Raw genomic sequence first — 14,942 nt, forward strand, 5'->3', positions numbered from 1 at the left:
ATATATATATATATATATATATATGTACACTAATAAAGAGATAACCTCTGAACTTAAAAAGAGGGTGTATCTCATTGATCTCTGTTTCACGCGTGTGTGTCGAATGGTAGTGTTGTATCGGCACGCATCGTATTAGAGTGTCAAATTAACTGCCTCCAATAAGAATCGAACTTCCAACGAAATTCGCCAGTGGCCCAATTGCTTAAGCCATCGGCTCAGAAACAGCAGGAGATCCCGGGTTCGAATCTCAGTTTGAAAAATTGATTCACAGTCGCAGATTCCTCGTCTTCTTAAATAAATTAATTATACACATTGAAAGAAATGTTACACGTGAAGAGAATGATAACCCGTTACTGTCTTGCAGTAATGCTTTACACATAATTGTGAAAGGTAAAGAAGAGGAATCCGTGAGTTACGGATTCGAATCCCAAGTGAGACTCGGGCTCTACTGAAAATCCTTGGTGCATGTCTTTTGCTCCTAGAATATTTTTTTTTTAAAGCCAGGATGTTTTATATTTACGACTCTTATTAATAAGTTGTATGGTTTTTTTTTTCTTTTGTAGGGCCTAATTTATGAACAAAATAAGAAAAATAAATGTTATCATTGAATTGATTTGAATTAACCAACTGGGTTAATAATTCGATTCCGATTACAGGTAACTGATTTTCGCACTCTTTTCCACATGCGTAGAACAAGCTCTCGACAGCGAATAACAGAGATCAAATGGATAATCCCTTCTTTTAAATGATGTTTTATGTCCTTATAATTGTTAAGATGTGTAATTTTTATATAGTAATGATGTGATGTCAACATGACAATATTTATTTAGTCATGTCACATGTTTTTGAAATAAATAAAATATTATAAGACCTTACAAGATAGTGGCACTGACCATTTTATACACACCATACCAATCAGCGACGACCGAGTTACAGTAGGTTTCAGAATAAAAAAAAATATCTAGATGCCAATAAGATCATGAAAAGAATGAACCTTTTTGCTAAGCCCCGCCCATTGGATACTGTTGCTAAGGTCCCGTTACGTAAAGACGTGCTTTTTGGGACGGCGTATTCCTGGCACTTTTCTGATTGGTCAGTGGTTAAGGTTTGATTTACACTCCGAAAAGCTCCATTCACAGATCTGAATTTCACAGTTTTCAGATTATTTTTGATTACACTATCCGTAGTCAATTCCACCGAGACAGTACTGCTGAAACATTATTCAAAACATTAATGTTTTCAAGATAACGGAAGGACATGACCACAAAGAGGAAAACCGTTGACATACTTTCAACCGCACATCATGATCAATTTATCTACCGAGGAAATACCGCATCTCCTGTGTACGAGGTCTTAATTATAAGGATTGTTTTCGAATGCAGCAATCTTGCTGTCAGTTCACCGTTATAAGCTACAGTCTCAAAAACCGATTCAACACTGTTGGTATGTCTACATTACTTTTAGATTCACCGTTTTTGTTCCGTCCTTCTTAGTGCATTAATTTCTAAATAATAATTTAATTTCTGGTCCTACGTTCAGATCGTCACACGTTCAGCGGAAACCAAATAACCACACAACGAAGAAAACTTAGTTACGGTACGTTCCTATTGTATTTACATAATTTCTTTTTAAATTATTATTCATTCAAATTTCAACATAATTTTGTTATGCATCGTAATTAGTAGTAACCAGTAATAATAATTTGTTTGCAATCTAAAGCTTATCACTACAATGTATTGTTTAGTTACGTAGTGAGTAATATAATTTGCAAATAGGCGGGTGGTTGCCGAAAATGCACGGGACAAGTTTTAGTTGGATAATACCCCAACATAGATTGCGAGATGATACATTTCTTGATTAAATATAGATATTTTAAAATCCCGCTTGACTATCTTTTAGATGGATAGTAAGCGTAAAACGAAGTACTACCTTGTCTGCGACTTAGAGGCTACGTGCGTCTTTCCTCGTCAACAAGATTGGGAACCAGAAATCATTGAAATTGGTGCAATTTTGTTGGATCGACAACTCGAAAGAGTAGGCATAATTAAATAATGTTATCATGGATTGTCATCCTTATAATACATGTTAAAATTTACATATTAATTGATTAAATAAAAACCATTTATTAATCCCATTTACTACACGCCATGTCATCTATAAATCTCGATTGGTATGCGTACAGTAATAATTCAAGTTGATATAATACAAGTTTTGTTACAATTATGGTAACTCCCTGATTGTTGGGGGAACCATGAAAGAGTGAAATGTCACAACAAATTTAATTTCTTGCTTACAAATTGCGTTCAGAGGTTTTATAGAAATGAACTAGTAAAATCTCTCAATTCTATTTCTTATCACGTAAAGTAACGCAAATGTTCGCTCCTGGACCCCGCCCAGAGGCTTTTGTCATCCCCTTCCCTCCAAGTTGCTCACAAGGCTTGACCCGCTCACATTTTACCCTCTCCTTCATGCCCCATTTATAATCAATTTTTTTAATAATTGTCTCTTTTTATGTGAAGTGAAGGGGTAACACAGGGAATTTTTATTTCATCTTTGTATGAAATAGTTAAAACAGAAATATCAATACACGAATGCGATTGCCAAGCTGTTAAGAGAACAAAATTCCTAAACTGGGTGAAATGTGCGTCGATTAATATATTTCGTAATTTAACAAATTTTTTTAAACAAAATTATTATTCCTAAAGCAGATTTTAAATCTGCTTTAGGAATAATAATTTTAACGGTTTGCAAATGGTTTAGGTATTACATATCATTGAGTAATGTTGAGAACGGCATCTGCCAAGTTGTCTGATGTTCCCAGATAATCTATAAAGACTATCTGTAAAGTCCCGTTTTTGCAGTTCAAATAAGTTGTGTTAGAGGCATTGGATGAGAAATCACAAGCAGACAGCCCGCTACATTTTCAGTAAAACAAAGAATACAATTTCACAATGAACTTTCAATGTGTTATACGGTAATTTAGATTAGTGCATTCCAAAGATTTGTCTGCCCAGAAGTGAATGGAATATTGACGCCATTCTGTCGAGAGCTTACGAAAATAACCCAGGTACGTTGCATGTTAAACTTATACCATATTTTCTTCTCCATTATTTTCTTTTCATTTATGACCCAAATTTCTTCTATCCGAAACATCTATGTTTCCATATTTTTTTTCACCGATAAGCCATTTTCCTCTATTTTCTTCAATTTCATTCGCCTACAATCTCTATTACCGTAAATTCATTCGATTATTTTTTCAGTTTTTTTCTATCTCTTTTCTTATATTCACTTCCCAATTCATAATCATCGTTTTTACCAATCTCTTCTCCCACAATCTATATTAAAATCAGATTTCCTTGTCGACAAAAAGTCTTTTCTTATTCTCCTACAAACCCTCTTTCTCATCTTTCTTTTCTCTAAAACCCTTACTCCAACCATTTCTCACAAACACTTGTCCATTCTATGTTTTCACAACTCCTTTACCACTCAATTTACCTAATTCATGATTACTTTGGCCTGCTCATAAATAGGTATGAACTATCATGGTATAATAGCTGTTACACATTAGGCCTACACCATAGATACCCCTATAAACATTGACTGTGTCTTGAAACAGAGAGATGTCGACCGAGCATATTCATTTCCGGACGTGTACGACGACTTGTTGGAATGGATGAGGGACAACGGGTTAAAGCTTAAACCAGAACGGCAGAACTTTACTTTCGTCACTGATGGGTTAGTATTTTACCTAAATTTAAATTTCCGTAGTGGAGGTTGTAAGGATTTTTTTTAATGGATGTTTAGTCCAGAATCTTCCAAACACTTTCGAATTTCAACAATTATTTGTCATAGATGGTTGCTTCGGCCCATATCAACAGATTTGTTTGTATAACTCAGTAACTATTAGTAATAAAAGGTTATATATAACAGGAAATGCCGTACAGTACATGACCTCTGAACCTATTGCAATATATTTCCATATCTTCGTAAATTGTAATTTTAACAATTTTAATTACTAATAGTGTTATTACTATTAATAATTATTTATTTATAATTTTATACTGTAGTAATACTAATATTGATAAATATGTTTTATTATATTCGTAGCATAATATGTATTAGGGAGGTGACTTACTTGTTTACTTCATTATGAATAATAAAATTTATAAATATAATAACATTTTATTATTATTATATCATTATATTATATAATCATATTAATAATAATAATAGTAATAATAATAATAATTATAATAATAATAATTATAATAATAATAAAAATAATTATTATTATTATTACTGTATATTCTTGAAAATGCCCTCAGAGGCAAGTGTATGGCGCTACACAAAAATATTTTATTATTATTATTATTAACATTATTATTATTTCATTTATTATTACTGTATTATATTATCGTAATAATAATATCATTGTCATTATTATCAGCATTATCATTATTATTTGCCATCTTACTAGTATCTTCGACTGCAACCAGTACATACGAAATCAGTGCAAGCTCTCCAAGCTCAAGTTTCCAAAATGGGCGAAAAGTTTCAGTAACATCAAAAAACATTTCAACTATGTTCTACCGCATATGAAGAGGACCGATAGGAGATCAAATAGCATCACGGACATGATGGAAAAACTTAGTATGAACACTACTGTATTTATAATACAATATTTGTAAAAATCTTCCTCTTCTTCTTATCGTTTCCACTATGTGGGCCGTAACGAGGACACTTCTACCATGACCCCTTAGTAAAACAAAAGTAACAAGATAATCTGAGATTACAAACCCTCACACCCTGCTGTCGCGTCATATCCTTGTATCCGCTGGTTGTTGTTGTATTATAGGTGTATAGTATTACTGGCTATAATATGTATCAGGTGAAATGTGCCCGAGCAGTAAAGACACGCGTTTTGTGTGTCAAGATAATTGAACGTATGGGGTTCAAATCTTACTCTTGCTTGTTTTTTTTAAAATAATTTTTTAATTTTTATTTTGTGCATATATATTAAAAATTAAGATATAATGAAATAATAATAATAATACTACTAATAAAAATAATTTTTGAATGCTCCAGTATCTGTATTTAACTTTTAAAAAAAATAATAACAATAATAATAATAATAATAATAATAATAATAATAATAATAATAATAATAATAATAATAATAATAATGAAAATGATAACATAATCGAACGTATGGGGTTCAAATCTCACTCTTTTTATTATTATTATTATTATTATTATTATTATTTTATTATTATTTTATTTTATTATTATTTGTGCATCTTATCTTTCATATATGTTTAATATATAACAAAAACAACAAAATAATTATAAAAAAAAAACGAGAGTGAGATTTGAACCCTATAATATATAAATATTGCAAGACGATGGGTGCTATTGGCCACACTCATTGATCTCCTAGGATTGTGTGGTAGCCTCTAGATGGCTAGGAGGTGTAGGCCTACCTTTTTAGGCCATTTAGAATCTATATATGATGTATATGGGCCCTAAAACAAATTGACTGCTTTAGATTCGGGGAAGGGTGAAATATATTGCCCTCGTTGATGTGGAGACCGTAGCCTATCTTCCCGAGCCCGAGGAAAGATAGGCTACGGTATCCACATCACCGAGAGACACATTTCACTATTCCCCTCATGAGCAGTTAATATTTGTATACTACATTACATTGTATTTTATTCATTTATTGAGTAGGCCTAATGTTTGGTTGATTGATACTGAAAACGATGATGAGATGATCATGAGGATAAGGATGATGATGATGACGATAATAATAATGACGATGATGATAATGGAGATAACGATGGATATCGGATGGTACGGATGCTAATGATGATGCTATTAATGTAAGTATGATAATGCTAATGATATAAGCCTAATTATATATTCCAGAGATTCCAATGGATGGTCAGTTGCACCGGGCTATTGATGACGCGAAGCAGGTGGTGAAGATAATGAAAGGTCTTCGAGAACTCCGACCTAATTTCGAATTTACAGACAATGAAACAATTAAGCCTTATTGGAGTATGAGATTCTTCGACTAAACGCCTATGCCTAATGAATCACATTTCCACTTCAATCATTATTACTGAACGAATATTAGCCTGAATTGTTGGAAATTCGATTCTAAGCTTTTTATGGTTATAAAAAAGATATAGTTTGACATTTAGTTTAATTGGACTTTTTAACGTATAGTACAGAGCCCCTATGAGATGTTTTCGATGTAACGAAATAATTTCGTTCCCTCAACATAATATTTTATAATAATAACGAAATATTATCAACGGAATGGTTATTATTGTTTTAAACCACTGTTACGTGCCGTATGTAATGTATCGGGTGCTCTGAAGTGTGACGAAACGTTCTGGGGATGTAAACAGACGATGGACCCGGGCTGTCTAAAAGACATTATTAAATTACCCAAAATCTCGTTGTTTCACTCCTTACCTTCCCTAGCTTTTACATTTTCCCTTTTACAGTAATTTTATCAGTCTGTAAAAAAGGGCAATATCCCGGCCGTTATAATCAGAAATTGGGTAATTAACCGTTTTCATCGCTAATTGATCGGTATTTTTACAATCTACATAGATGTTTTACACTGTTACTGTAAGGTATATGGAATGAAACGGATTGGTATAATCATTTCGGTAACGTCTCACTATGAACCTTTCCGATAAACCGCGTCCCCTGGATATGGTTACTAAGGTCCCCACAAAGTGACAGTGTAAAAACATATGCAAAAAAAGTGCGTTTATATCACTGATCTTTATTGAGCTGCATTGCTAATCGGCCAAAAATTGTACAAAAAAGTGAAGTCACTGACGCCATATGCAACAACACAAGTGATACCAGTCCAGACCAGTTGTTTTTTTCTTTTTCTTTTTAAATTATTGTTTAAAATATCTATCCTCTAAACACTCAACGCTCAAGCAATGTCGTGCTGTGTTTTAGTCAATGAGATCAGTGGTTTGTGGGAGATGCAATGAATTAACATTTTCTTTTTGTAGAAGAATTATTGAAGACTGGAATTCCATTTCTTGGATAAATCTAATAACCTTTGTATGCCGTTCATTATCATATTGTTAAAACTAAATTTGAACATTAAAAAAATAAGGAAGCTATCTGTGCTCCTTTTTCAAAGTATTGAAAAGCCATGCTCTTCAGTGTACTTTGCTATCATTTTTAATGTCCGACTCACAGAAACTATAGATGCAATGAATTAAATTTTCCTTTTTTAGAAGAATTATTGAAGACTGGAATTTCATTTCTATTGATGATAGGAACCACAGAAACTCTACATCATTTTAAACTTTTATTGAAACAATAATATAATCTTCCACGTTTCCCCGATCTCTGTCCTGTTATGTTTGCTTCAGTTTTACAATGCATATTTATTTATTTATTATTGCCTTAGTATTGTGATTTATCTTCTAATTTCATTCCTTATATTATTTTCTCTTTTTCGCTTGGTATAGTGTTTCTTTTTTTTTTTAGTTAGGCCTACCTCGTTAATTTTAAATAAAACTAAAAAAAAAAAAAATTATAAAAATATAAAAATATATAAAATAAGTTAACATAAATGACCTTGCACTTGCTAAAAACGTATTTAAATTGATTAAAAGGTGCAGTAAACCGTAAAGATAATTTTGGATCTGACATTTCCAAAAAAAAAAAAAAAATAAATTATAGAGAGGGGTTAACACATTTTTAAAATATGGCACCCTGACAGTGGCGTCTCTAGTTTAGGCATTATTTTAAATCATGTGAATAAGACAAATGTATACGTCATTGCGAAATGAATTTATCAAAATTTGATTGCTAGTCGTGCCAAAAATAGATGAATTGAGTTTCTTATTTCCCCTTGAAGAAAATAAAGTGGAAGGAACACGAATACATAATAAAATGAATAATAGACACTGTCTATATTTACACATCATGCAGGGTATTGTGAAATATTAACAATATGCAATTTAATTTTGCGAATACACAGGATTTCCATTATTTGGAAATAGGCCTACAAATTTGAATACCGTAGCGTTTCGAATAACATAGAGATGGTACAATTTTAATTTCACATACTTGCCAAATTCAGCCTGAAGCAATAAATTAATTGTCAAACATTCCTTGTGCTTTGAACAATGACTTGTTAAAAGTTGTTTAATTAATGCTGTGTTTGCTTCTGCTAAGCCTTACACCGATTACACTTTAATTTAAGTCAATTATGGCAGACAGTCCATGTACTGTAGGTAAATTTCCATGGACAGATCTACCTAATAAAGCACTAAGATTCAATGGCGATCCAGGTTTTGTTTTGTGAAAGGATGGAGAAGCGCAATGTTAGAATGCGGCTAGTTTTACCAAGGACTTTTAACTGTTACCAGGATAGGAAGCTGGCTGGTTTAAGCCATCTAACTTGAATTAGCGTATCGGCTAGGCGTACAGCAGCTAGGCCTAGCTTATCTTATTTTTGTTTGTTCAAGGTAATTCAACAAAAGGACGCACATCTCCGCTCTCGAACATAGCGCGTGCGTACAGTCCTTTGATCTTTACTGTGGCATCGACAATCCGGTACTAGTTGCGAGTACAGCCGTCAATTATTATTAGTCTATGCGTGCCATTCGTTTTATGGTGTTAGTATTTATTTTATTAATTTTGGGTACTTCGCAATGTCTGTTACATCTGATTTTTTTGACCGCGAGTTTGTTAAATGCTTCTATAAACTGCAATTTGATTTGTGAAAATTGACCAAGAAAATGAAATGTTATAGCAATTTAAATTTTAAGAATTTTATAAAATTTCATGTTCTTATGTAATATTAATCTGTCATTTTGACAATGTTGGCATAAGGTGCCGAAAACGAACATTTGAGTATACACAGGACATTTATTAATTTTTACTGCGAAGTGAGTCTCATGAACGACAATTCACCAAAATTTTGGTAAAATTAATGTTGAAATGAAGAAATATTTCAGCCTAATGTTAGTGCAAAATATCATTAGCCTTTGTAATCACCGCACGACGCGCGATTATCATGGCAACTAACACGCGCGTGGGTTAATCGTCACATACGGTGACGGTTTATGGTCTGGTTGCTTTGGTTTTTGTGACGTTAGGCGTGTAGGGACGCACGTGCGCCTAGAATGTCGATGCCAGAGTTATAACCTTTGATGTCCCGAGATGTGCGTCCTTCTGATGAATTGCCTTGTTTAGACATGCCCTAGGCCGGGTCTAGGCTAGCCTAATCACATCAATTTAAAATCGAATTTGTAGACATACCTGCCTTATATCTTAACTTGCAGTTTTTATTGGTAGACTAGTTTGTTTTTAAGTGTTTAAGTATGATTGACTTGCATGCCAAGTGAAATTAGTTCCCTTATTTTGCTTTGTTTACCGTACCGTAATTCTCGGCTAGGTCTAGCTGTACGCCTAGCCGATACGCAGTGTGGTGATGGTGTGGCTAAGGAAAGTTTTGTTTCTGAGCATGTGCAGATTGTGCTTATCTGGCTCATTTGCACAAAAATACCGCACAAAAAGGCTAATTCAAGTTAGAAACCAGCCAGCTTGATCCTATCCTGGTAACAGTTAAAGTTCATTGGTTTTATAGGGATTCAGAAGCCATACTGTGGAAACTTTTTTTTTTATGATGATGATGATGATGATGATGATGATGGTGATTATGATGACGATGATGACGTTGATGCTGATGAGAGATGATTATGATGAGAGGAAGATAACTGTAACGGCGATGATGGCGATGTCGGTGATAATGGTGGTGATGTTGACGACGATGATACGGATGATAATAATAATGATGATGGTGTCGAGGACTATAAGGACGACGATTATGATGATGATAGCAATGATGTTGACATAGGTGGTGGCATGGTTTAAATTTTGGAGACACTAGTGTAGACTAAAGTTAGTCTAACCTGGAATAACAGGGAACGGGCCCCCGACCAAGGTACAGGGACAAAACAATCAGCAGTTTGTATTTTGTGAGGATTTCTGTATTTCGTATTTAATAGTAGGCCTAAAATTTCCGAGAGCAAAGCGATCCCCAGATGGAGGTCTAGCGACTGACCTGACTCATTTTGTAGCGTATAATCAATGACATATTTAATCTAGTTATCGTTAAAACTCGAATTTTCCAATTCCAATAATTTTTATTCCAATATCAAACAATAAAATTATCAGCAATAGAAATACAAAGGTGGTAGATAAAGGAATAGGTTACAAAATATTCATCAGTTAAATTATTCCAAATTGTTGCCCCTTGATAAGATATAGATTGTTGCCCTACGATTGTGCGTTTTTTTTTAGGGCATACTTATGTTAGTTCGATTTCTAGTGCTATAGTTATGGAATGATTCAAATGTCTTAATAGGTTTTTAAATGATACAAGCAGTTTTAATATTGATACATAAATATGGCACAATTTTTTAAGTAAAGATCAAAAATATTTAATGTTTGAGTAACAATAAACAAAGGATGTGAAGGATGCAAGCGGTCAACATGACAGATATTTCTTAATGCCTTTTTTTGGAGTATGTACAAACGATTTAAATTGCTAGCAGACGTGGTATCCCATGATGTAATTGCATAAGTTAATCTAGGAAGTATAAGTGCATTGTATATTGTTAACATTATTTTACTTGATAATATTGGTTTTACCTTATTAAGAACACCAATGACCCTTGAAACATTCGTTGCAATTTCATTTATATGATAATTAAATGTCAGAGCTTCATGCAAAAAAAAAAGGCCTAAGAATTTGACTTCGGTTGCTCTTGCAATTGTTTCATTTCCAATTCTTAAATTTACGTTAACAGTGTTAACCACTTTATTTCTAGCTTTAAAAACAATGTATTTTGATTTGTTTATATTTAGCGTAAGCTTATTAACAGTAAACCAATTATAAAGTATCGATAATTCCTGGTTCATAACATATGCTTGTTGCACATTACTATGATTATAAAACATATTTGTATCATCAGCATGCATTATCATATCAATGTGTTTACAAGCAAGGTTAATATCATTGATAAATATTAAAAACAATAGGGGTCCCAATATGGATCCTTGAGGAACTCCAGTATTGATAACTTTTTTATTTGAGACTTCATTACCAACAGATGTATATTGCTGTCTATTTATTAAGTAATCTGAAAACCATTTTAGTGGGATTCCTCTTATACCATAGAACCTCATCTTATTTAACAAAATATCATGATCGATGGTATCAAACGCCTTTGATAAGTCTAGAAAAACGCATAGTAACCTCTTTATTGTCAATAGCATTAGTAATCTTTTCAATGGATTGGAGTAAGGCATGGCTAGTTGAATGATTTTGTCTAAACCCATACTGTGCTGAGCATAGGGTATTAAATTTCGAGAGATAACAAAGTGTTTGATCATAAACAATTCGCTCAAATATTTTATAGAAAAATGGTAAAATGGAAATTGGCCTATAATTATTTATATCGCTAGTATCTCCATTTTTGAATACTGGGATGCCTTTTGCAATCAAGACCAATTGGAATACATCCAGATGATAAAGAGGTATTAATAATATGTGTTAGAGGTTTTGATATTACTGGGGAAGCTGCTTTCATAATTTTAGCACTAATATCATCTTGGCCAAGAGTTGTGTTCTTAGTATTTTTGATATAAACGCCAGTTTCATATTCAGTGATTGGCTTAAAAAACATTGAGGATGTATAATTTCCCTTTAAAAGTTGACGGTATGAATTATTTGGAATGTTTTGGTTATCAAATTTTGCTTTTAGTTTTTGTCCAATATCAACAAAAAGGGAATTAAATGCTTGGGCTTTATCTTTATTGTTAGACAACACATCTGTACCCGATGTCATTTCAGAAGGTAAATTGGTACTCTTTTTTCTACCCATTACTTCGTTCAATATTGTCCATGTTTTTTTCATGTTATTTCTATTTTGTTCAAGTACGTTAGAATAATATTCTTTTTTACGATTGTGGTTAATTTGTTTCTATATTTAGTATATATCTTTTTATTTTCAGGGCTTTTTGTTTGTTTTTACCTCTTAAATAAACTATTTTTATGAGTAAAGCCTTTGCTATTTCCTCTGTAATCCAAGGGGATTGTAGTTTATTTGCTTTATTTCGCAATCTTTTTATAGGAAAGAATCTTTCAATTGCATTATTTAAAATATTGATAAATATTTGATATATGTCATTTGCATCATTTCCGTTTAAAACATCATTCCATTGGTTATTTTGTAGCTCTTAGGGGAATATTCACGTTTATATATATATATCGAGAGAAGTTTTTGTTATACTTTTCCATTGTATCCACACAAAATATGGGAAAATGGTCCGATATATCAGTGATAAGAATTCCACTTTCAAGGACATTGTACAATAGTCGATATTACAATAAATATTGTCAATTATAGAAGCGCAATTATCCGATATTCTAGTGGGACTGCATATTATAGGCTGAAATGAATTAGAAAGTAAAGTATCTATGTGTGACTGGACAGTGTTATCAGAAGATTGGTGAAGTAGATTTATGTTATAGTCTCCAGTTAGGTAACATTTTTTTCTTTCTAAATTTATTACTTGCATTACGTTTGATAATTCTTCATTAAATTTATGCAAGCAGTTTGAAGGGGGCCTATAAAGTATACCACATATAACTTGATGTCCCGATTCTAAGTTAATTTCAATAAACAGTGTTTCAGCTTCTTCTATACAAGTTGATAGATCATTTCTAATGATATAGCGTAATTTGTCATTGACATAAATTGCTACTCCACCACCTCTTCTGTTATTTCTATCTTTGTGGATCATGCTGTAGCCAGGTAACCGATACAGGTTTATGATGTCTTTCTTAGTTAACCAGGTTTCAGGCAATGCGATGAATGAAAATCATCAAAGTGAGTTTATGTAGTTAAGAATCATATCAGACTTATTGACCATACTTCTACAATTTAAGTCAAATATAGAAAAATTAGTGTTTAAGTTGGATTGACTAAATTTTGAAATAATTTTTTTTTCATCATAATATTCAGTGTTAATAACATTGTCTTCTGAATAATCAAAGTACATTAGATAGGTCCTATAAACACGGACAATTTAAAAAGTTCAAATAAATAAATAATGATAATAAAAATAAGGTATTTCTTAGCATACGATCTTACTGTTTTGTTAAACTATCGTATCCTACAACGCTACAACGCTAGGAGAATTAAGAAATGGTAGATTCCAGAAATGTGCAGAGTTATGACGTCATCATTCTGGTAGTGGTTTAAGGATGTTTAAGGTAAGGTAACTATTTTACAACACTTAATAATAATAATAATAATAATAATAATAATAGGTAATGTGATTATAACTCAACAATTTTCACGGTTATCGAGGTGAGTCGCCAACTGTCACTGTACAATATCAGAGTATCTTCGGTACATTTAAAAAAAGAAAAATTGACAGGCCTACCTTGGTTGCAGGCTACTAGCTCGATAACCTGTAACAACGTATGCGTTCATTGTACACGGGCAGACGACGCAAACACCACGTTACAGCACGAAAATAGAGAAGAGTTGAAAATTGCATTCAATTCATGCGTGTACCAGACCAATAAAGGATATCTCTACGGACATTTTTTTTTTTGAATGGTCAGGTGTTAATCACAGACCAAAACCAGGTGCACGATCAAAAGCAAAAATAAACATCATTTTGTAGGAAAATGACTTCATTGCTTTGGTATTCATTGTTCAAATAAAATGGTACAAATAAAGTAGAAAATAGCAATTTATACAGAAACGATAGTAAGCCATATTAATTATATTTGAATAAAATTACTTAAAATTTAAGAATTGATATGGGATTTCCCACTCGGCAGACAGTACGAATATAGTAATTTCTTTTGGTAAATTGTGTACCATAACCAGAAATAAGAGAAATCAATATAATTCAATGCAGTATAAAACAAGATAAAAATTTCCTTACTTTCAGTATGGGCAGCATGTCAATAAATTAAATAAATTAAATCAATTTGCCTCGTCTGCCGGTGAAAAACCTGTAGATCGCTCCCATCACTAACATAGGTGAGTGTCACTACATGGGTGATTAAACTTATATCTGACAAGTATAACATGACTTCATATCGTTATTGTCATTTAAAAACATAAGTTAGTGTTTCAGATACTTAACAGTTACACTTAAACATAATAGAATATTTTTATTGTATTAATAAACTATAGGCTTGGGCCTTAGCGAATGCCTAGCAGGTTTTATTTAATAGTCAGGTACATTGACCTAAACCAGGTACATGATCATAGCAAACTATTTCTTTTGCATGAGAGGGACATCACTATTCCGGTTATTTTTCACATAAAACGGTAAAAATGCTGTAGAAATCAACGTAGTATTTATAGTTTACAGGACAATTGTATTATCGTGACTCATTATATTATATTTAGATTAAGAAGAAATTAAGTCGAACCGTTTCCGTCAAATGTAACAATGTCAATAACTGTAGCTTAGGCGTGTCCAGAGATTTTCCTACATGGCAGCAAGTACAAAATCGGTACTTTCTCTTGATCTAATGTGTATCTAATCAAGACCAACGGCTAAAATCTAATACAGGGTAAGAGCTCAAATACAATACCAACAATTTTTTTCTTACTTACAGTTATTTACAGCATGTACAGTATAAATCAACTTGCTTAGTCTACATGGAGAAAGCCAATAGACCGCCCCCCCCCCCCCCACCACCGCTACGGCGAGGTCATCGGGATATTTATTTTCAAATCCAATCAAAGTTATTGTGATTGTCAATCCCTAAGATTGGGGTCTAAAGTATAACGTTTAGATGCCCGAAAATAGCAGCTGGCTTTTAGAGCTTGTAGAGCCGCTAAACCCCCCCCCCC

General features: G+C 32.7%; 2 protein-coding genes across 9 annotated transcripts in view; both read left to right on the forward strand.

Moving 5' to 3' along the window:
- The first annotated feature begins 29 nt into the window (after positions 1-29).
- LOC117109351 (3'-5' exoribonuclease 1-like) lies at positions 30-7,721 on the forward strand. 4 transcript variants are annotated; one of them, XM_033251656.1, is made up of 8 exons: positions 30-656; positions 1,155-1,443; positions 1,540-1,596; positions 1,900-2,034; positions 2,984-3,067; positions 3,617-3,735; positions 4,478-4,650; positions 5,926-7,721. In XM_033251656.1, the coding sequence occupies exons 4-8, from the start codon at positions 1,900-1,902 to the stop codon at positions 6,075-6,077; spliced, it is 663 nt and encodes a 220-aa protein (XP_033107547.1). In that variant the 5' UTR covers positions 30-656; positions 1,155-1,443; positions 1,540-1,596; the 3' UTR covers positions 6,078-7,721. The 4 variants fall into 4 exon arrangements, 2 of the variants coding, with proteins under 2 accessions (XP_033107547.1, XP_033107556.1); XM_033251665.1 differs by having other exon boundaries at positions 1,245-1,443; XR_004445513.1 differs by lacking the exon at positions 1,900-2,034 and having other exon boundaries at positions 30-1,443.
- Positions 7,722-13,285: 5,564 nt separating this feature from the next.
- The window catches only part of LOC117109368 (3'-5' exoribonuclease 1-like), an 11,905-nt gene continuing 10,248 nt past the window's right edge, over positions 13,286-14,942 (forward strand). For 2 of the 5 annotated variants that reach the window (XM_033251681.1, XM_033251720.1), the window contains exon 1: positions 13,323-13,333. In XM_033251681.1, coding sequence (XP_033107572.1) covers positions 13,325-13,333 — 9 coding nt within the window. In that variant the 5' untranslated portion in view covers positions 13,323-13,324. Of the gene's footprint in view, positions 13,334-14,004; positions 14,118-14,942 lie in introns of those variants that run through there. The other 3 variants (XM_033251711.1, XM_033251696.1, XM_033251702.1) reach the window with 3 other exon arrangements.

The sequence above is a fragment of the Anneissia japonica genome, unplaced genomic scaffold, assembly GCF_011630105.1.
Source record: "Anneissia japonica isolate Jap-2015-1 unplaced genomic scaffold, ASM1163010v1 scaffold26_len2425191_cov177, whole genome shotgun sequence".
NCBI classification, from domain to species: domain Eukaryota; kingdom Metazoa; phylum Echinodermata; class Crinoidea; order Comatulida; family Comatulidae; genus Anneissia; species Anneissia japonica.